General features: G+C 41.7%; 1 protein-coding gene across 2 annotated transcripts in view; it reads right to left on the bottom strand.

Moving 5' to 3' along the window:
* Dsp (desmoplakin) overlaps nucleotides 1-20,254 on the bottom strand; it is a 52,365-nt gene extending 32,111 nt beyond the window's left edge. The window contains exons 1-4 of one of the 2 annotated variants that reach the window (XM_013016691.1): nucleotides 19,762-20,254; nucleotides 5,675-5,777; nucleotides 2,696-2,844; nucleotides 2,176-2,350 (exon numbers count right to left, since the gene is read on the bottom strand). In XM_013016691.1, the coding sequence (XP_012872145.1) occupies nucleotides 2,176-2,350; nucleotides 2,696-2,844; nucleotides 5,675-5,777; nucleotides 19,762-19,961 (627 nt within the window). In that variant the 5' untranslated portion in view covers nucleotides 19,962-20,254. The remainder of the gene's footprint in view (nucleotides 1-2,175; nucleotides 2,351-2,695; nucleotides 2,845-5,674; nucleotides 5,778-19,761) is intronic. The other variant, XM_013016692.1, reaches the window with a different exon arrangement.
* Between the last annotated feature and the right edge of the window lie 238 nt (nucleotides 20,255-20,492).

Genomic DNA, 20,492 nt, shown 5'->3' with positions numbered 1-20,492 from the left:
GCATGCAAGGCAAGTGCTCTACCACTGAGCCACCTTCCCAGCCCCTCTCAAGGATTTTCTGCCTGGGTTGGCTTCAAATTTCAATGCTCAGTCTCAGCCTCCAGTGCAGCTAGGATTATAGGTGTGAGCCACTGGCATCCAGTTTTATTTTTACACAATTTTTGAACCATTAGTTCCTGGAATGATATATACATATGTATATGTATGTATATTTGTATATATGTGTGTGTGTGTGTCTCCTCAAGAAATGTGTATTCAAAGATTTGAAGAGAATCTAAGTCAGTTTATATTTAATTTCTGAAATGTCACTGCCTTTTATCCTCTATGCACCCACTTTCTGTAATAGTTTAGTCTTTAGAAATGAATGGTGGGAAGGCTGAAGCAGGAGAATCCTAACTTTAAAGGCAACCTAAGGTAAATATCAGAACTGTCTTTAAAAAAAAAGAGAGAACGAGGGAACAGATGACACTATACAGAAGGAAATGTACTCATTACCTGATGCACGTAAATGTAACCTCTCTATATATCACCTCTACAACAACAGTATAGTAAATTCTTTAAAAAAAAAAAACCTAAAAATATAAAACTAAATTGAAATAAAAGATTGGCTGAATAAATAAATGAATGCTTAGTGGCAAAAGTACTATTTAGAGAGAAAATATTCAAAGGAAAAGAAAAAAACATACAGGGTCAATCATTTTGAGATACACTACAACTATATATGAAAATAACATGAAGAATTTCAATGAAAGCTGTTGATTGATACGAGGTTGAAGGGAGGAGAAAATGAAGCAGTTTCAATTGGGATTGGGTACTAGCGAGAGTGGGATGGGCTAACAAGGGGGAAGTAGGATGAATTTGGTCAAAATAGATTGTCAACTTACATGGAAACAAAACAATGAAAGTGGGTGAAATTGTATTAGGAAGCAGGGAGGGGGTAAAGGACAGGGTTGGAGGAATGAGATTGGTTGGTTGCAATACATTGTAAACATTCATGAAAATGTTACAATAAAAGCCCCACTGAATAGCTAAAATATGCAAATAAATATAAGTAAAAGAAAAAATACTCAAAACTTTGCTTGCCTGTGGAGACTGATTTGGGATGATCACTTTAAGCCCATAAGTTTGAAACTGTCCTGAGCAACATAATAAAACCTGATCTCTAAAACCAAATGAAAATGTAAGTGGCTGAGAAATCTTAGAACTGGATCCAGCTAGAACTAATCAGCCTTTCTTACATTCAAAAACCGCATTACATAACCGTGTGTCCACAAAGTATCATTCTAACACATCCACCTTCTCAAAAGGAGGATGGTTCATTAGTAAGTAGTAGGTTTTCATTATAAAATTCCCATCTAGATGATAATGGCATATTTCTACTGCCACCTGCTCATTACAGGGCATAATCACTACATAAAACAACACAACAATAATTAGCATTGAAAATGCTCTGTAGAAACTCCCGTTCTGGAGAAAGGATAAACACAGACTTCTATGCCATTATTTTATTTCACTCCCACACCAGTGACGTTGACACTTGCACAACCAGACAACTGACACTTCAGAACTACAAGGGAAGAAACCAAGAAGCCCAAACCAGAATATCCAGTTTGTTCTTAACTCCTCCAATTTGTTAGTAGTTTAAATAAACCCCCATGATGTTTTTCCTTTTTTTTTTCACTTGGAGTTTCACTTGGAGTTTAGTTTTAAATAGGGTCTCCCCTGCTCCCCTCCTTGGGAGCTGTCCTGGACCTCAATCCTTCTACTTATACTTTCCATCACAACTGGAATGACAAGGTGCACTACATCCAGTTTTTTTTTTTTTTTCTGTTGAGATGGGTAGATTTTCAAACTTTTATTTTTTTGTCCCAGCTGGCCTGGGACAGAAATGCTATTGGTCTTTGCTTCCAGGGTAGCTAAGATGATAGGTGTGAGCCTTCTCTGCTGGCTCTTCATTTTCTAAGTTTCTATCTGCAATATGCATGAGGTGAGCAAGCCCCAATGCAGAACAAAGAAGACATGTAGCAAGTGGAAGTCATTTAGCACAGTGGTTGCTGTCACTGGAGGACTAGAGCACTATGAGTTATCATCAGAACACTGGGGTTGACCCGCCAGCCTCTGCATAGCTGTGTATAGCAGGCTTGAGGGTCACAGAACCATCATGGTGTTGCTTACCCTTTGCTGTCTCATCCACCCCAGGCATTCACCAGTGAGTCTCTTGGTAAACTCATCCCAGCCAGAGCCACTCTGACACGTGTAGCCTCCACCTCCTTTCGAGCTGGCCCTTCGGACCCGAGGGACGCTGATGGCCTTATAAAGAGCTCGCATTTGCTCCTGGAGCTGGAGCAGCCTGAAAGAAAAGGAAAACAATGTTAGCATTGCAGGAAAACAAGTGTGAGACAAATGTCCCCTTATCTGGGTCTTCCATAGGTCACTGTACAGGTTACACATGTTTTATTTGATGGTATCATTTCTTTACTCCATGATTTGGAACTTGACAATCTCCAAGACATTAATTCCTGACAATTAATTCCAAGGCAGCAATACAGAAATGGTCTACCTTTGCAGGACAAGGGGTTATCCTGCGTAGCATGTGTGCTACCTCCAGAAAAAGATCCGGATCACGGGCCTAAGCAACAGGGTGTAAAGTACTCATCACAAGACTGCTCCGATCCACACTCTGTGTGGGTAGTACCTTTTCTGATAAGCGTCACAGGGCTGACCCATCTGTCGCATCTCCCGGATCAAGCTGTCTGTGATTTCCATCTGGTCATTAGCCTGTGCGAAATACTCATCCAGTTCTCTACTTCTAGCTAGCTGTATTCCATCTCCATATTTCAGTTCCTGAGAGAAAGAAGTAGCAGGGAAGAAAACACATAAGACTGGGAAGGAAAGCCTCTTGTATATTAGCAAAAAGCCAAAACTTTCTACTGTAAATGTAACAAATATATAATAAGCCCCTCTTCCTTTCTTCCTCCCTCATAGAAAATTTCTAACTGAAACAATCTGAGATGAAGAAGCAGAGGAAGAAGGAAGAACTAAATTCTACCGAGTGTCTCTAGTTTTCACTTGATTATTTGCTGCCCTTTGTTTCAGTATGCTAAATGTCAATCTTTCATAGTCGCATTGAGCCCTCAGTGAATGGGTATTTCACTGTGGCAAAGCACTGTAACAGTAAACCAGATAAAGCCTTTTACATACCAACTAAGACTTTCCTGCACCTTACAGGAAAATGAAATTTTCAGTTCTAAAAAAGAAGGCTTTTGAGCTGTGAGCTAGTAGCTCATAGCCATCTGAGAATCAAGGTTCAAAGACAGCACAGGCAAAAAAAATAATCTATGAGACCCTAATCTCCAATTAATCAGCAAAAAGCAGGAAGTAGAATTTTGGCTCAGGTGATAGAGCACCAACCTTGCACATAAAAAGAGAGTAAGAAGAGTGTGATAGACTCTGAGACTAGTGAACTATATCAATTGGACCTAACCACATCCCAATTTAGATGACACATTACTGTTATATAAGATGTCACCAGTGGAGGAAGCTGGATGAAGGGTACACAAGACTAAGCTCAATTATTTTTGCAGCTTCTTATGAGTCTATACTTATTAAGTAAAAACTTCTTTCCTTTCTTTCTGGCAGTACTAGGGTTGGAACTAGGCTTCAGACTTTGTTGGCCAATGCTCTATCACCTGAGCCATGCCTCTACCATGTTCCTCTCGCCTTCATTTTTTCTTTTTCTTTTTGTCTTTCTTTTGTTTTTCTTAACCTCGGGGTCTATGCACTGTTCCTAAGGGTTTTTTCTCAAGACTGGAACTCTATCACTTAAGCCACAGCTCCACTTCTAGCTTTTCAGTGATCAGTTGGAGATAAAGAGTCTCAGAGACTTTCCAGCCCTTGATGGCTTCAAACAGTGATCCTCAGATTCAGCCTCCTTAGTAGCTTGGCCCACCTTAGCTTTAAATAGAAAATTTCCATGTCACTTGGAAGCTTATTCCAGAATTTTATATCTACTGCTTTCATTTGGTTTCTAGCCAAATAAACCTCAATTCTCTTTACAGAAATGTTAGCAATCAGGATATACTTTACTCAAACATGTTTTGCACTTCAATGCATATCAATAGAAATAAGCTTTCAAAAAAATGATGCCATGTCTGACTTTAGAACATGTACATATATCCAATCACTTCAATTGTGTCCAGAGATGAGCTGTGTTCAACATTAAGCTAACATGGCCTCCAATTTAGCTTCATGAGAGAGAGAGAGGCAGGCAGATAGAGAAAAACAGACAAAAACAGAGAAATGAAGAAATAGAGAGACAGAGAAAGAGAGAATATGTCTTTCTATGCAGTCAAGGCTGGCCTTGGAACAAAAATCCACCCATTATTTAAACTAAGATATGAGAACAATAAGTTATTCTTCAAACAGAATAACCTATCAATTTGTTTAGCTAAACTCTACTTCAAATGCAGACTATTTAGAGAGTTTAGCAGATTCCAGATTCTAGTCATCACTCTAATATTAATGTCAACACTGGAGAGACTGGAATCCAATTCCTTTGCTGAAAAGATACAATAATTCTTCTCCACTCTCTAGTCTGTTTTTAGCAAACTCAGATGAAACCCAAGTGCCACAACATATTTAAATGGGCACTTTACACAGCAAATAGCTGGAACCTGTGATTTCTACTCCCAATCTAATGACTTAAGATAGCTAGATTTCTTAAGACATATCATAATCAAAGCCAGGAGTATAGCTCAGTGGTAGAGTGCTTGCTTCACATGTGCAAGGTCATAGGTGCTATCTCAGATCCCTAAGAAATAAGAAAGAAATTTTTCTTTAAAAATATGTCATAAGGTTCTACAATGCTTGCTTACTTTCCATAGTTTTATGTTTGTCTAGTAGAGTTGTTCTCTCAATACAGTCACTTTTCCAAAAGTGGACAATGCAAGAGGCAATCCATCCCAATCTAGTCCTAGACATGTCAGGCTACATTTCTCAAAAAAATGTTGTTCAATTTCAAAAAGGTCTCATTAGTCTATAATAGAAATGTCTATGGCATGAGACTTTATTTGAAAACTAGTTCTCATGGTTACATCAGCATTACAAATAAGTTAAGATACACACCTGCTATGGTTTAAACACTGCTCTGGCTTGTCCCCTGTGAAATGGTAGTTGACATTTAATCCCTATTATGAAGATACTAAGATGTAGGACCTTTAAGAGGTGGTTAAGCTAGTCATGTGATCAATGGATTCACAGGCTAATAGGTCACCTTCAGAGAAGGTCTGCTAGTAAACTCCAGTTTGGCTAGGCCTCTTGTGAATTCCCTGTCTCTTCTGTGATTGATACCTTTGCTGCCAGCAAGACCACCACCAGATGTGGCTCTTGATCCTAGACCATAAGCTAAAATAAACCTCTTTTCTTTGTAATAGACCCAGACTGGGGTACTGTATTACAATATGTATCCTTCTCTAGTCTATTCTGAAAAATATCCCAGAAAACAAAGACAATATCCCCTCTAGTCAATTCTGAAAAAAAGACCATCTCTAACACAGTAAGTCTAAGAAAGAGGTCAGAGAACAGGATGTACAATCAGGAGAGCTGAAAGCTACCAGGAACCTACTAGAGCATGGATGAAACTTTGCAAGAAGCACCCAGAATAAAGAAAGCTTACCGGCTGTACAATGAGCTCTGCTCGCATCAGGCAGTCAGCGCAGTTCTGCAGAAGCTCCTGGATGGTGTTCTGGTTCTGATGTCTGGACATGGTGCCAGTTTGACTGAGGGAGAAAACACAAAGAAATCAGACATAAAATGGCATTTAAAAATCTAATGGTGAAATTATCTGAAACTTTCATATAAGTTGTAATAACAAGACAAAAATACTCCCATTAGGCTCTCCACCCAGATTACCCAGCTGTTAAGTTAGCATTGTGTTGTTTCCTTCTCTCCTCTCTGTTGTGTGTATTTGTGTATATGTACCTTTGTTCTGAATCATTTCAGAGTTACAATGACCTGTTACATTTCAGCATACATTTCCTTAGAATAACAACATTTACTTACAAATCCACAGTGCAATTACTAACATCAGGGAATTTAAAATGGGTATAACTATTTTCCAATCTTCAAAACTTTTTCAAATGTTGCCACTTAGACCAATAAAGCTGTTTACAACTATTTTTTGTTTGTAGTTGCAAAAACACATTTCCAGTAATGACAGGAAGCCATTTCAGACTATTTATCAAGCCTTCCACTTCAGCCCACAACAATACACAATGCCATGTTCCCAACACCACAAGGGAAGCCCTCCTGAAGTCCAACGTGGAGTGTGGAGATTTCACTTGCAAGTCTACAAGAAGAGAGAAAAGCTTATTCTACAAAAGAATTGTTTGCAATCTCAGCCAATGCCAGTAATGGAAAAGAAATCACAGTGTGAAGAGAGTGATGAAAATTCAGTATCTTTAATGCAAAAGCAAGTTTCTTTCTTTAGAAGTTCCTTGAATGAATACTTTTCTCAACAGTGAGGTTCATTCTATGTACATCCCAAGTGTGACACTTTGCTGGAAGACATGGCAGAAACTTTAAAAAATGGTGGTATTGCATAAGGGTGTAGACATATATATGTATATATAGTTATATATACATATATGTATATATATAGTTATATATATACATATATATGTATATAGTACATATGTATATATACATAGTACATATTTATATATACATATATATGTGTGCGTGTGTGTGTGTGTATATATATATATATATATATATATTTACTGTGTGTACCAGCACTAGGCTTTGAACTCAAGACCTTAGCACTAGCCCTTTGCTTTTTCACTCAAGGCTCTACAACTTAAGCCACAGCCCTAACTTTAGCTTTTTTTTCTGGGTAATTGGAGATAAAAGTCTTACCAACTTTCTGCCCAAGCTGGCTTGAAACCTCCATACTCAGATCTCAGTCTTATGAGTAGCAAGGATTACAGGCATGAGCCATGGGCTCCTGGCTCCATAGATGTATTAAAGAATTTCATTGCTTTACAAAAGGTAAGTTTGATGGTGGGTGCTGGTGGCTCACAACTGTAATCCACACTAGTCAGGAGGCTGAGATCTGAGGCTCATGGTTCAAAACCAGCCAGGGCAGGAAAGTCCCTAAGACTGTTAACTCCAATTAATCACCAGAAAACCGTAAGTGGTAGTGTGGCCCAAAGTGTTGGAGTACTGGCCTTGAGCAAAGGAGCTCAGGGACAGTGCCCAGGCCCCAACTTTAAGCCCCATGCCCTACAAAAAAAATAATAATAATAAATAAAAATAAAGCTAAGTTTGGGCTGAAGGTGTAGCTTAGATATAGAACATTTGCCTATCATATATAAGGCCCTGGGTTCCACTCCCAGCAATAAAAAGGAAAAAAAATAAAAAGGTTTGAGAAATAATGGCCATGTTATACACAGATGGGTAGGCTCCCAAGAATTTGGGAACTTTTCCCACAGAGCCTGACCACACATCTTCATACCATAAGGAAGTACTTTCTTTTCCTGCCACCTCTTTAGGGTCCCTGCCTGCAAAGCAAGTCTCCCCAACAAGCCTATACAAGCTGAATGTGGGTGAGGAACCCAGCCCTCGCTGGGAACCACTCCCAAAGGATGATACCAGCTCCTCCGGGCACTGCCTGAGCTGTCCACCCATCAAAACCATACTGGCCTCCCCCTCTGATCCACCATGAATACAACCAGTCTCTCCTCCACTCAGGTACACAGGAAATCTGGCACGCTTCTCAGGCTGCTGAGGCATAAGCTAGACTACACCCATTGTCCTAACTTGTCCAGAATTCCAACTACCTTAGAACACTTCCCCAAATGTACCTATTAGGTAAGAAATTCAAAAGACAAAGGAAACATTATTAAGAAATACAGAAACCTCACTTCTAACTCTAGAAGAGTATGAAATTAAGAAGGTCCTTCTAATTGTTCAAGCCTAGCTGAAAAGTTCACACTGACAACACAGCAAGATCCTGTACACATTTTAAAAAAGGAAATTAGGAGGGCTGGGAAGGTGGCTCAATGCTAGAGTGCTTGCCTTGCATGTATGAGGTTCGATTCCTCAGAACCAAACAAGCAGAAAAAGTGGAAGTGGCACTGTGGCTCAAGTAGTAGAGTGCTAGCCTTGAGCTGAAGAGCTGAGAGACAGCGCTCAGGCCCAGAGTTCAGGCTCCACAACCGACAAAAAAATATAATAAATTTTTTTAAGAAAGGGAATTAGGAGAGTCTTTCGTAATTGTGTTTGTTGCCTGTGTTGAAAGAAAATGAGAGCACCTTTCATCTGAAATATCTGGAAATTCTGTTCAGCAAGTTAGGTCCAAGAGTGATCCCCAACAAAGAATGCCAGTCCTGAGCACATAAATGACAGAGTTATCTCTTAGCAGAATGTAAAGTCAGAGTTTCTAAGTGAGTTAACAAGGTGTGCCACTATAAAAACTATCATAAACAGAGCTTTAAGACAGAGGTAGTAAAGGAAAACTGGGTACAATAAATACAAGAACTTTGTACTAACTTTTCTGTGAATGTTAAACTATTCCAAAATAAAAATGTATTAAGGGGTTGGGAGGGATTGTAGCTCAATGACAGTGTGCATGCTTACCATGCATGAGACCCTGAGTTCTATCTCCAGCACTGTAAAACACACAGAGATAGGAAGTCAAGTTCAAGTGTGAAAAAATGTATCAAAAGTGTACATGAGAGAATTTTTTCTGATTTTGCATTCCCTCCTTGTTTTAGAAGACATTCCTATTTCTAGATATCAGCTGGCCTCTCTATGAGGAAAAGACTTTTCTCCTCTTCTCCTTTTCTCCTCTTCTCTTTGCCTCTCTGAACTTTTCAGAACCAGGCAATTCCAAATGCTGTTCATAATACTAAAAATTCCTTTGTGCTTTATTAAACGACTTGCACGACTTGCATGCATTCACAACATGCCCTTGCTATGGCTGAGCATTCATGTATTACACCTTGTACTTTATAGGTTAGCAATTGTATGTGAAAGGGGGGCACAGAAATCTCATTTCTTTAAAGATTGAAAAAGAAAAGCTAAAAGAGCTGAAAGAATGAACATAAGCATCTCTTGTATTGTAATTTGTATGCAGGAAACAATATTCTCATTAATCAAATTTCAGTAACTCCTCTTTGCCCACAGATGATACATTCTAAGGCCCCCCAGTAGACACTAGAAACCCCACATGGTACTAAACCCTACAGTTTTATTCACCTATATACATAGACACCTGTGATAAAGTTTAATTTGTAATTACCAAATAAGAGGGTTAACAATAATAGCAAAATTATAACAGTATATTGTAATGAAAGGTATTGGAAACTTCTGAACTGCTGATTTCTAGAACTTTTTATTTAATAATTTAATTGAATTTTAACTGAAACTGCAGAAAGTTAAACTATGGATAAGGAGTGACAGCTTGCTGTACACAATTTTTCTTTTTTAAGTAAGACCTGCTTATGCTGTCTTTAATCCACAGAATCCTGACTTGAGACTAAAGTGTGAAAACAAAGCGAAAGGGAGCCAGGGGGCCTGTCTGGTGGTTCTGTCCACCACAAAAGGCAGATTCAACCAACTGACGCTCGGTGAAGAGAAAAAAATCCTCCTTGACATTTCAGTTTGCTTGTCTTAGCCTAGAAAAGAATCTGCTCAGAACTAGCTGTGCTTAAACCAAGGACAGCCTTAAAGCACAGGCAGTAAAGTTTGATCTACCTGGTCAGTCTCAAGTAAGTCAGATAAATCACCAATGCTTTGGGTGGAGTATAAAACCCTCAGTCTGAGAGTCTGAGGGTTGGCTTCCTGGAACACATCTAATCAGTAGTAAAGTAGTTTCCTCTTGCACAGACAGAGCACTACCATGTGTGAACAAAATAAGTTAAATAAATATATCATTTGACTTAAGTATGTGTTTCAAAAATCTCTAGCTTCAAAAGAAAAACTCAATACTGCTAAAAATGGATGTTAGAGGTACAAGATTTAATATCATGTTAGAAACTGAATTAACACGCATCAAATTTCCTCTGTGTGTGTGTGCACGTGTGCAGGACAGGGCTTGAACTCTCGGTCTGGGTGCTGTCCCTTAGCTTTTTCACTCAAGGCTGATGCTCTACCACTTGAACCACACCTTCACTCCCAGCTTTTTGTTGGTAATTAAATATAAGAACCTCATAGATATTTCTGCCAGAACTGGCTTTAAACCTTGATCCTTAGATCTCAGCTCTCTGAATAGCAGCTAGGATTACAGGAAGAGCCACAACATCAAGCCAAGTTTTCATTTTTAAAATCTCATTTCAGTGGCATAGAAGATAGATGATAACATACACTTTTTTGGAAAAAAAAAGGAAAACTATTTGAGGCAAATCAAACAAAAGAATATTGGTTTCTCAGCAGGGACTGTGGCTTACAGTGCTTGTCTACCATACATGAGGCCCTGGGTTCAATTCCTCAGAACACCAACAAAAAGTAAATAAAATTAATAAAAAGGAAAAAATACAAATTTGAAAAGGACTATGGAGAAAAACGAACTTTACAACTTTGGCGGGGGTGGGGGGAATGGGAGGGTGGGATGGGGGGGCAGGGATGGTAAGGAGAAACAACGTAGGAGGCAACAATGCTTGATAAGAAATGTACTCATTACCTAGGTCATGTAATTGTAACCCCTCTGTACGGTATTTCCACAATAAAATTTTTAAAAGACTCAAAGAGAAACTTCTCAGAAGAAGAATAGCCAATAGATGCATGAAAAATGTTCAATATCTCTGGCCACGAAATAAGTGCAAATTGTGGAATTAACAATAGTCAATGTTGGTAGGGATGTGACCTAAAGGTAACACTACTACACTGCTGGTGGGAATGTAAGCTTGTTCAATGGTTATGTGAGTGGTTTTGAGTAAATAAATATATTCAATAAACAGATGTAAAATTCCAGCTAGAAAAAGAAAAGGATTATTGACATCTAAACTAGAATTAATAGTAACTTTGAAAAAAATAACACATCCTTAAAAGTTTTTCTTTGGGCCAGGCACCAGTGGCTCACGCCTGTAATCCTAGCCACTCAGGAGGCTGAGATTTGAGGATTGTGGTTCAAAGCCAGCCTGAGCAGGAAAGGCCATGAAACTCTTAAATAAACCACCCAGAAAACTGGAAATGGTGCTATGGTTCAAGCGCTAGAGCATCTTGAGCTGAAGAACTGAGGGACAGCACCCAGGCCCAGAGGTCAAGCCCCACGACTGACCAAAAAATATATTTTTTCTTTGGTGTCTATATGTTTTATAGTGCCAAGGATCTAACTGAAAACTTTCTTTACACATGTTCCACAAGCACTTTACCACTGAGCTACACCCCAGCACAAAACTTTTTAATTCTTCTAAAATTGTTTTATCTTCAAACTCACAAAGCCAAGTGACTCATACTACAAAGAACCTGCCTGTGCAAACTTTTTCCCCTTAGTTCATTTACTTGTTTAAACAAGTAATGGTTCCAAGCATTTGTATAAAGATCATTGGCTATAAGGAAAACATGTTCTGGATTTTAATCCAAACAGTTCACATGAAAATCTGAACAGCATCCTAGAACTATATCTTTTTTTTCTATGTTTAAACAATGCTTTCTTAATAGGTCTTGAGGTATCAGTTTAACACTAGTTGCCAGAATATTGTAGTTTTTTAAAAAAACAAATATGTATGAGAAGCATACAGCATTACTAAGTTAAATTATTTTTTAAAGAATTACTCAATTTTACTGCTCATTAGACACTCAAGCTAACTGTATTTCTTTTACACTTTATCACTTCTTTCCTTCCTTTTTTTTCCACACCTCTCTCATTCTCCTTTTTAAAAACTTCAATCGATGCAGTCTTGTATGTATTCCTCAAATTCCTCTGCATTCAGGTTCACTGAATTCAGCTTAGAAGTAAATCTCAGTAAAGTTTTTTGTAAATTATAATTGTAAAATACATTAATGGTGAGCTCGTGACCTTTTTTGTTTAGCTCTTTATAATTTTTGTTTTCAATGCTGGAGATGGAACCTGAGCTTTACACATGCTTAAGTGCTATACCACTGGATACATCCCCAGCCTTTTTACAAATGTTTTTGTATATACTTTTTATTGTAAAGGTACTGTACAGAGGGGTTACAGTGACATGAGGAAAGTAATGAGTATATTTCCTATCGAGCATTGTTACCTCCTTCTTTATGCCTTTTTACAATTTTAACACCTCTTTCACATATTCTATATTGATTGCATTTCTTTAAGGAATCTTAAGCAAAAAGAAGAAATTTTTTTTTTCACGTTAAGATATCGTACCTCCAAGATTCACTAAACATCCTAGACATCACAGATGTGGGAGGAGGAATGACTGACCAATAACGCCTCCTCATGGTAGCTTATCTGGTCACAGTCTGCCCCTATTTCTGCACTATTCGCACACCTGGCTACACACTCCTGGAGAGCAAAGTTCCATACCTTAGTCATCTTTACTCCTACACACGCCTAACAACACAAGGCCTTGCACACATAATGAACCTGACGTATGTTTATTTGACTTATTAAAGTAGAAGAAAAAACAAAGGCAAATAAACAAAGGCAAATAAATGACTTATTTAAGAATCAGTCCTTATCTGATTTGAAAAGAGAAACTGGGGAGAACAGCTATTCCTGCCCCCATTCCTATCCCAACAAGTGAGCAAAAGAAAAGGGTTTCTTCCTGTAGACCTAAGTGAAAGGGTCTCACAGATCTCTAGTTCCTTCACTTTGCCCTCATGGAGGAGCTAGGGAGACAGTACTCGGACAAAAGTCCCACTTCCTGTCTGGGTAGCTCTCTATTTGTCATGTTTGTGAATGGTGTAGGGAAGGGGGCAACTTGATCACTTCCTGTTGTCTTCATTAAGATTTTGAGTTTGGGCACAGTTGGAGCCCTACTCCAACTCCAACACAGAGCCTTGGGCCTCTGAGCAAGCTGGAGTGATCAGCCTTCACAATGCTTGCCTGTCAAGTCTGAATCAGAGGTAGGTAGAAACACCCAACAGTGGTGTGCAGGCGCGACAGAATGAACTCCTCACTTCCAAAGGGCTCTGCCTCTGGTGGTTGCTACTATTCCACAGTTCTGGAATTTGCTTTTGTGCTTTTGTGTTTGCCCCAGTCTATAATTTTAATGTGTGCAGAAAATTGGGTAAGGGTGAGAAAACAAAAATAAGAGTGCATTCATGTAGCAGTTAAAGTAAATTTATATTTTTAAAAAGTGAGATTCATAGCTGGTGTCTCCTGCCTGTAATCTTAGCTACTTAGAAGGCTGAGATCTGAGGATTCTGATACAAAGCCAACCCCAAAAATCCAGACTCTTATTTCCAATTAACTAGTATAGAAAAAAAAAAAAAAAGCTGGAAGTGGAGGTATGGCTCACGTGGTAGAGGCCACCCTGGAGCAAAAACAGCTAAGCAAGAACATGAATCCCTGAGTTCAATCCCCACTAACAGCACACACACACAAAAAGAGGGATTCAAGAAAATGAATTTAGAATTAAGTGAGCCATTTTTAAGAATTCTTAAGATTATCTAAAGTTTCTACAATTCAACAAGAATAATATATTTAAATTGCAGGAAAAAAGCTTATTGAGGAATGAGAAAATTCACCAAAAGATGCCTTCTTTTCTTTTATACGTAGAATGTCCTAAGAATGTTTGGTTCTTATAAATTCAATACCAAACTAAGAGTTTCTATTTTGAATCATTTTCCTATTCAAAAACTTACATTTATTTTACTGAGCACCCCTGAATTGTTAAGTTGCCTGATTATCCATGAAGAAGCCAACTCTATCTTCCCCCAGATGCCAAATAAACAAGGCATGTTGAATTTGAGTTTTTAAAAAAAGTGATTTCCAAGAAAACCTTAGATCTGTTTGCTGCACCTTTTCACTAAAGAGTTGTCTTTTTTCATAAAGTGTAGAGATAGCCTTCCTTGTGTTTTCAAAGATGTGGGTCCATCCAGCTCAAGGTGACAGGACATTCATAGGAGGTCACTCCACACAGTTCACTGGGTCTCAAAGGGTTTTCACTTCACCATCAGAACTACCTGAAACCATTTTTAGTTTTAAAAGACAGGACTGGGATCAACCTAGCAGAAGAGAAACGGAGAAAAGTCTGGGAAGGACCAGTGCTCCCAGCACTAAAGCCTTCAGACTGAAAGGTCTTCTAGAATCGTCTAGAACCTCCTCATCTGGAAAGACTGGTTCTTTGAGAGTCGAGGTAGAATTCTCCCAGTCACACCCAAGCCCTCTTCTACTCCACGCCCACCCACTCCCTCCCCCAAGAAGTCAGCATCCAGGCGTCAGGCATCAGCAGATTTTCTCTTCCAAGACATTTCAGTCTCCTGAGCAACAATGATATCATACTCATATTTAGAGAAAAGCATTATTACCATTGAAAGCTGTTTTGTCCCACTAAACAACAATTAGACAGCTGAATACAGAATCAACAAGCGATCTTCAGTACAGAATCATATTGGCAAGCAAGCAAGCAAGAAAGAGAGAGAGAGAGAAAGAAAGAGAGAGAGAGAAAGAGAAAGAAAGAAAGAAAGAAAGAAGAAAGAAAGAGAAGGAAGAAAGAAAGAGAAGGGAAGGAAGGAAGCAAGGAAGGAAGAGAAAGGAAGGAAGGAAGGAAGGAAACCACTTACTTTAAAAGGGAATAGAAACTTAGAGTACTAATGAAAGAAACACGGTCTGAAATTAATATTTCACAGGAATGCAGAGGAGGATCACAACAGATTAAAAGGAAGTAAAACCCTGTATTTGCTAGAAAAGAGTTTACAAGTGGAAAAGATAAGTTCTAACAAGGAAGGGTGGATGTTTCCCTGGATCATATGTCGTCTTGGATTGAAACTCCACCACTTGTTAGTTGTACAACCATGGGGCAAACTATTTATTTATTTATTTTATTTATTGCCTGCCCTGGGCCTTGAACTCAGGGCCTCTCTGTGCTCAAGGCTAGCCCTCTACACTTGAGTCACTGCACCACTTCCAGCTGCCACTTTCTGCTTTTTCTGCTTATGTGGTTCTAAGGAATCAAACCCAGGGCTTCATGCATGCTAGGCAAGCACTCTATCACTAAGCCACATTCCCAGGCCCTGTTTAACTAAATTTTAACCTCAATTTCCCATCAGCAAACTGATTTAGTTGTGAGGTTTAAGACAAGATGCATAACACATACCTTGCATATCAGAGATGTCTACTAGGTAATAGGAACAATTATTAGCCATGGAGCTGATTTTTAATAAAACATATATCTTACCCAATTTAATAGCCATGTAAATGTTGCCCACCATATATTAAGCCAACCTGAATCTTACTTTGCCATCATTTCTCTGAAAAATATTTAGATCATACATTCTATGAGTCACCCAAGCTCTGAGCCTGTGTTCCCAAGACTCTCCCTGGCCTCTTGCCTCAAGCGGTTACCTGAAGCTATCACTCCACCTGGGCTATACCTACTCTCCTTTCCCACGGCCACGGCCCACATTCAGACTTCTGTTCCCTTCTTCCTGCAGTAGGGCAAGGGCTCCCTTACTCCTACTCCTCCAGGTAGTCTTTTCCCACTTCACCACTCCACACAGAGCTGTGATGTTCTTTGAAGAGCATCCTGCAGCTCAGTTATGACCACCCTACTTCCCAGCTGCCTCAAAAGAATCACCTTTTATTGGCTACAATGACAACCTGCCAGTGCTCTCTTCCAACTGGCCAAGTGCTTTTCCATCATCTTCCAAACTACCTTTTGCCTTCCTTTTGAGTGCTTTCTTAGTTATAGTGAATGCCCAAAAAGGCCTCCCAAACTTTTCTCACCTTCTCTGATGGCCCATCAGAGCTGAAATACTCCAAAATCTAATTCAATACCACTTCTTTTATAAAGCCTGTGAAGGCTCTGAAGTCACTTATACCCTCGCATCAATCAGCCTATGACTTTTTAGTTTGTTTTGTAATGTTAGCAATGGAACCCAGAGCCTTGCACATGTTCAGCAAGTATTCTAGAACTGAGCCGCAACCTAATTCTGCTCTCCTATATCACCATACTTGTGTTGTTTCCAAGCTACAGTCCTTTCAAGCATTCTCATTTTCACCTTTGTCAATACCTAATGCATGCCTATGAAAATACTGGCTGCATGAAAATATTAACTTTGAGATACTGTCATTTAAGTACAGGACTATCCAGTCTAAAAGTCAGGCAGGATGGCGCAGAGAGGACCAAATTGAGGCTAAGTGACCCTCAGCAGTTCTTCCTGCTCTAAATCAGCACTAATGATTCTACTTGTCTCATGCTAAGAAACCAGGTTTTGTTAGTCTGTTTGTTTTGTAATGCTGAGGCACTGGCACATACTAGACAAGCACTCTACCAATATCTACTTTCCAAACTCTGGTTTTACTTTTGAAATAATGAGGTCTGGAGGAAAATAAGCATTAGCATTATAACCAAATATTTTTGAGGCTTAACAACTATGTCCTTGCCTTGAAATCCTTCTACAAAATCCATGCTTTGATTGGTGGAAAATCTGACTAGGAACTTGGTTACTTAGGTGACAAATTTCATCACAAATTAGTGATTTGTTAAGAACAAGTCTAGAGAAGTTTTTCTTCCATTGCAAACAGTATTAATCTAATGCCTTATAAAAATCTTAAGTTTATAACTTTCAAAATTATACCTATTGCATACTAGGCACACACACTTACTAAACATTAGTAAAATGTTAAGCTGAACATAAGAAAGAGTTTAAAAAGTCATTGTAGATTTCATCAGCCTAAAATACATACACAAGACAAATAGGTCCTGGGAGAATATACTCAGACGCTAAGTATATAAATATAAAAAGAAAGAGCTGAATACATAAAACAAAATTTTAAAAAATCACCCATCTAATTCGGCCAATAAAGGAGCAGTTCTTGAAATGAGTATAAATCCAACCAGCTGTTTTCATACTGGTTTGGGGGCCATTAAAAAAAAATGGCTTTCAATTTCTTATTGGCACAGTTAATTGGACAAAGGGGTTTCCTTGTGATCTTTAAAACCTTTTACTTTCGGGGGAGCCTTTTGGCCAGAAAGGGACTTCTTAAATTCAGTGTCATCTGTTTAGCAGAGGGCAGGGCTCCCTCCACCCTTGAGCAGAGGCCTCCTACTTCTAAGAGTACATAGCCTGAGAAAACAGATCTCTCAGTACAAAACTGTAAGCCACCAGAAAAACAGGTACCAGGTGCCTGTTCCCTCAGTAGCCATTATTTGAAAATGGAGAAGTCAGCATTTATGGGCTATTTTGTATTCAGCAACACCCCTACAGGCTAGGACAGGCTTGGGGGGAATGGGAGGGGGACTCCAATACCTGGGTGGGGGAAAGAATGAGAGCCTGCTTGCTGACTCAAAAGCTCCAGAGTCTGATGCTTGGCTCTGAGGCTGAGACACATCCCAGGTAAGGGGGAAAAAAACTCTTTCCTCCAAGTAAGATAAGCTTTTCACTAGGGTCTGCTTTCCCTTCTCAAGGGGATGTAAAACTTGACAGGCTTATAAACACTAGGAAAACAGAACACAGAACATTGCGACACTGTACAATGGGAAAACACCAATCCTCCTCGTACTAAATGGTTCAGTAAAGAATCTTAATAAACCTGTATCTTTATGAAGTTTACTACCAATAAATGAATTAAAATCTCCTGGCCAGGCCAGGCGCTGGTAACTCCTGCCTGTATGCCTAGCTACTCAGGAGGCTCAGATTGGAGGATCTCCATTCAAAGCCAGCCAGGGTAGCAAAGTCCATGAGATTCTTATCTTAAATTAACCACCAAAAAGCCAGAAATGGAACTGTGGCTCAAGTGGCAGAGTGCTAGTCTTGAATAAAGGAAGCTTATGGACAACATCCAGACCCTGTGTTCAATCTCCAAGAATGGAAAAGAAAAGAAAAAAATCTCCACAAAGTGTGTGAGAAGTCAAAGGAATGACACATTTCATTAACAGGCTCTGGTTATTGTCAAGATAAAAGCACTATGCCGGGGAGGGCATAGCTCAGTGATAGAACATTTGACTAGAATGTTCAAGACCCAACACTGCAAAAACAGTAATTACAAAGGTAAAGATAAGAAATCCAGAGCAGTTAAAAGAATATTAAATAAAAGATAAATAATAAATCTCTCCCCCCCACACACACAAAACTACTAAAGAAATTATACATATTCTGACTTGGATTTAAATGATAAATCCACACATTTAAAGGAATATACACTTCCTAAATCCTGGAAGACCGAGATAGAAAAATAAAGCTTCAGATTAAATTGTTGGCAATTTAAATTTTCTTTTTTAAACAAACTTTTGTGAAAACCCAAGTTTTTACTCCTATTGCTTAGCTTTATAAAAAAAAAAAAAACCATGAAAATCCCCGGCACATTCTGTACAGAAAATAAAAAAGATCCAAGAGTGTGACAATTTTTTTTTGCTCACACTCGTACACACAAATGAGAAAATAGATGATCAAGATGTTCCAGGAGTAAATAAATAAATCTAAGAGGAAAACAGGTTGCAACTCGACTAAGTCTCGGCGTTCAACACTGCTCGCAAAACAAAACTCTCGGAAGTGTTCAGGTGGCTCCTCCCCAGCCGAAGGCCACAACGCTGGGGAAGTGAAGTCCGGGAGCTGGGGCTTCTTTCCCCAAGCTCGACGTGAGTCCACTCCGGCGACGGAGTGAGAGCTTGTCCCTTACCTCCCCTCCCTCACCCCGGGGAGCCTTGGGTCTGAATCTCCTGCGACCTGGAAAAGCAGACCCCGTGCCGCCTCCGGCAGGAGCCTCTTCCCCCCCCACCCCCACCCCCGCTTCCAGGCCAGGGAGCCCCCGCGCCCTCAAACCCTCCCCTCCCCCGAGAGGCACTGGGGACGTCTGTCCCGTGTTTGTTTAAGGAAACGATCGGAAAGTCACGCGTGGTGTTGCCAGGTGGCCAGGGCTAGTGGTCACTGGGAGGATGTGGGTGTTATCTGGGGGTCGTGGATATGATCTGGGGGGTCGTGGGTGTTATGGGGCGGGGAAGGGGGACGAGGGTGCTTTGGTCAGAGTTCCGGTCACCAGCCTAGCCACCGCCCCTAAAAGCAGCCTTCCCTGGGGGAGTGGGGGCCAAAGGATCCGAGACGGGGTCTTCGCGGGAGAAAGGTCTTCTCGCAACGCCAACCATACAAACACTCTGGGCTGTCCCAGGACCCCCAATTTGTGTCGTTACGGTCGTAATCCTGGGGAAGACCCTGAATCTGGGGTGACCATAGTGTAGACGGGCGGAGCCCCGAATCCCTCCAGGACAGCGGGCAACGCCGGGACCTCACCCCCGCGGGCCAGGAGCCACCGCTGTGGTCACCCCGGGGCGCGGCGGAGAGTCGCGCGGCCCGCGCGCCCCCAGAGCCCTTCCGGGGCACCCCGCTGGCCGGGGATGGGTGGGGTGACGCCCCCTTCCAGCCACCTGGCCCAGGCTCGCGAGAGAGGGCCGAGTCGGGCTCCCAGGGCCGGCCCCGGGCGCGGCGCCCACCCACACCCACCGAGGTCAGCGCCGCGGGTCCTGCGCCCGGCGCGGTCGGTTAATGCTTTGGTGACTCCGGGCACACACGCTCCGCGTTGAGACCAGCACGTCCTGGTCGCCTCCCTGTCCCGAGGCTCTGGGACCCGGCTGGGAGCCCGTGCGCGCCCCGCGGCTGGACCCCGCGGGTACCCACCAGTAGCCATCCGAGTTCTGGTCGTTGACGGTGCAGCGCCGCGAGTAGTAGGTCCTGGTGGTGGTGCACCCGCCTCCGCCACCGCCGCCGCCGCCGCCGCCGCCGCAGGTCGCCTCGTAGCGCAGGTCCGGGCCGGACTCGGCGCGGGTCATGCGGCCCAGCGTGTTGATCCGCGGGTGGGACCCCCCGTTGCAGCTCATGTCGCCGGGCACTCAGGAGAGCCGCTCAGCGCCCAGGCCTACGCCGGGAGGGGCCGCCTTGGACAAGGTTGGCGGGGGAAACGGGGGACAGGGGAGTGGGGGGGAGCGCAGGAGGAGGGGGGCGCGAGGACGGCGACGACCGGCCCGGAGCTGCGGCCGCAGCGGGAGGAAGAGCTGTGGCTCTGAGCGTGGCGCGGGCGCAGAGGAGCTGGGTCTCGGAGGGGTGTTGGTGTGGGTCGGCGAGGGCTCGAGTCTCCTCCCCCTTTGGCACCCGGCACTGGAGCCACACCTGGCCGGTTTCTTCCCAGGGCGGGGTGCGGCCGCCGCGCCTCCCCCGTGCTCTCCCCACTCCCCGTCCCGTGTCACCGACGCGCACCAGCCGCCCCACCCCACCTGCACCCGCCAGCCGCCGGCCCGGCCCTGCCTGCGCCGTGGGGAGGGGCGGGGCTGGACTCGGCGCCACCCCACCCCCAACACACACCGCGCACTTTAAAGGATTTCTTCCCTTCTGGGGGGGGGGGCGAAAATAAA

Source organism: Dipodomys ordii, unplaced genomic scaffold (genome assembly GCF_000151885.1).
Source record: "Dipodomys ordii isolate 6190 unplaced genomic scaffold, Dord_2.0 Scaffold32, whole genome shotgun sequence".
In the NCBI taxonomy this organism is placed as follows: Eukaryota; Metazoa; Chordata; class Mammalia; order Rodentia; family Heteromyidae; genus Dipodomys; species Dipodomys ordii.
The sequence above is the reverse complement of the archived record's forward strand: the minus strand, read 5'-3'. Positions and strand labels throughout refer to the sequence as shown.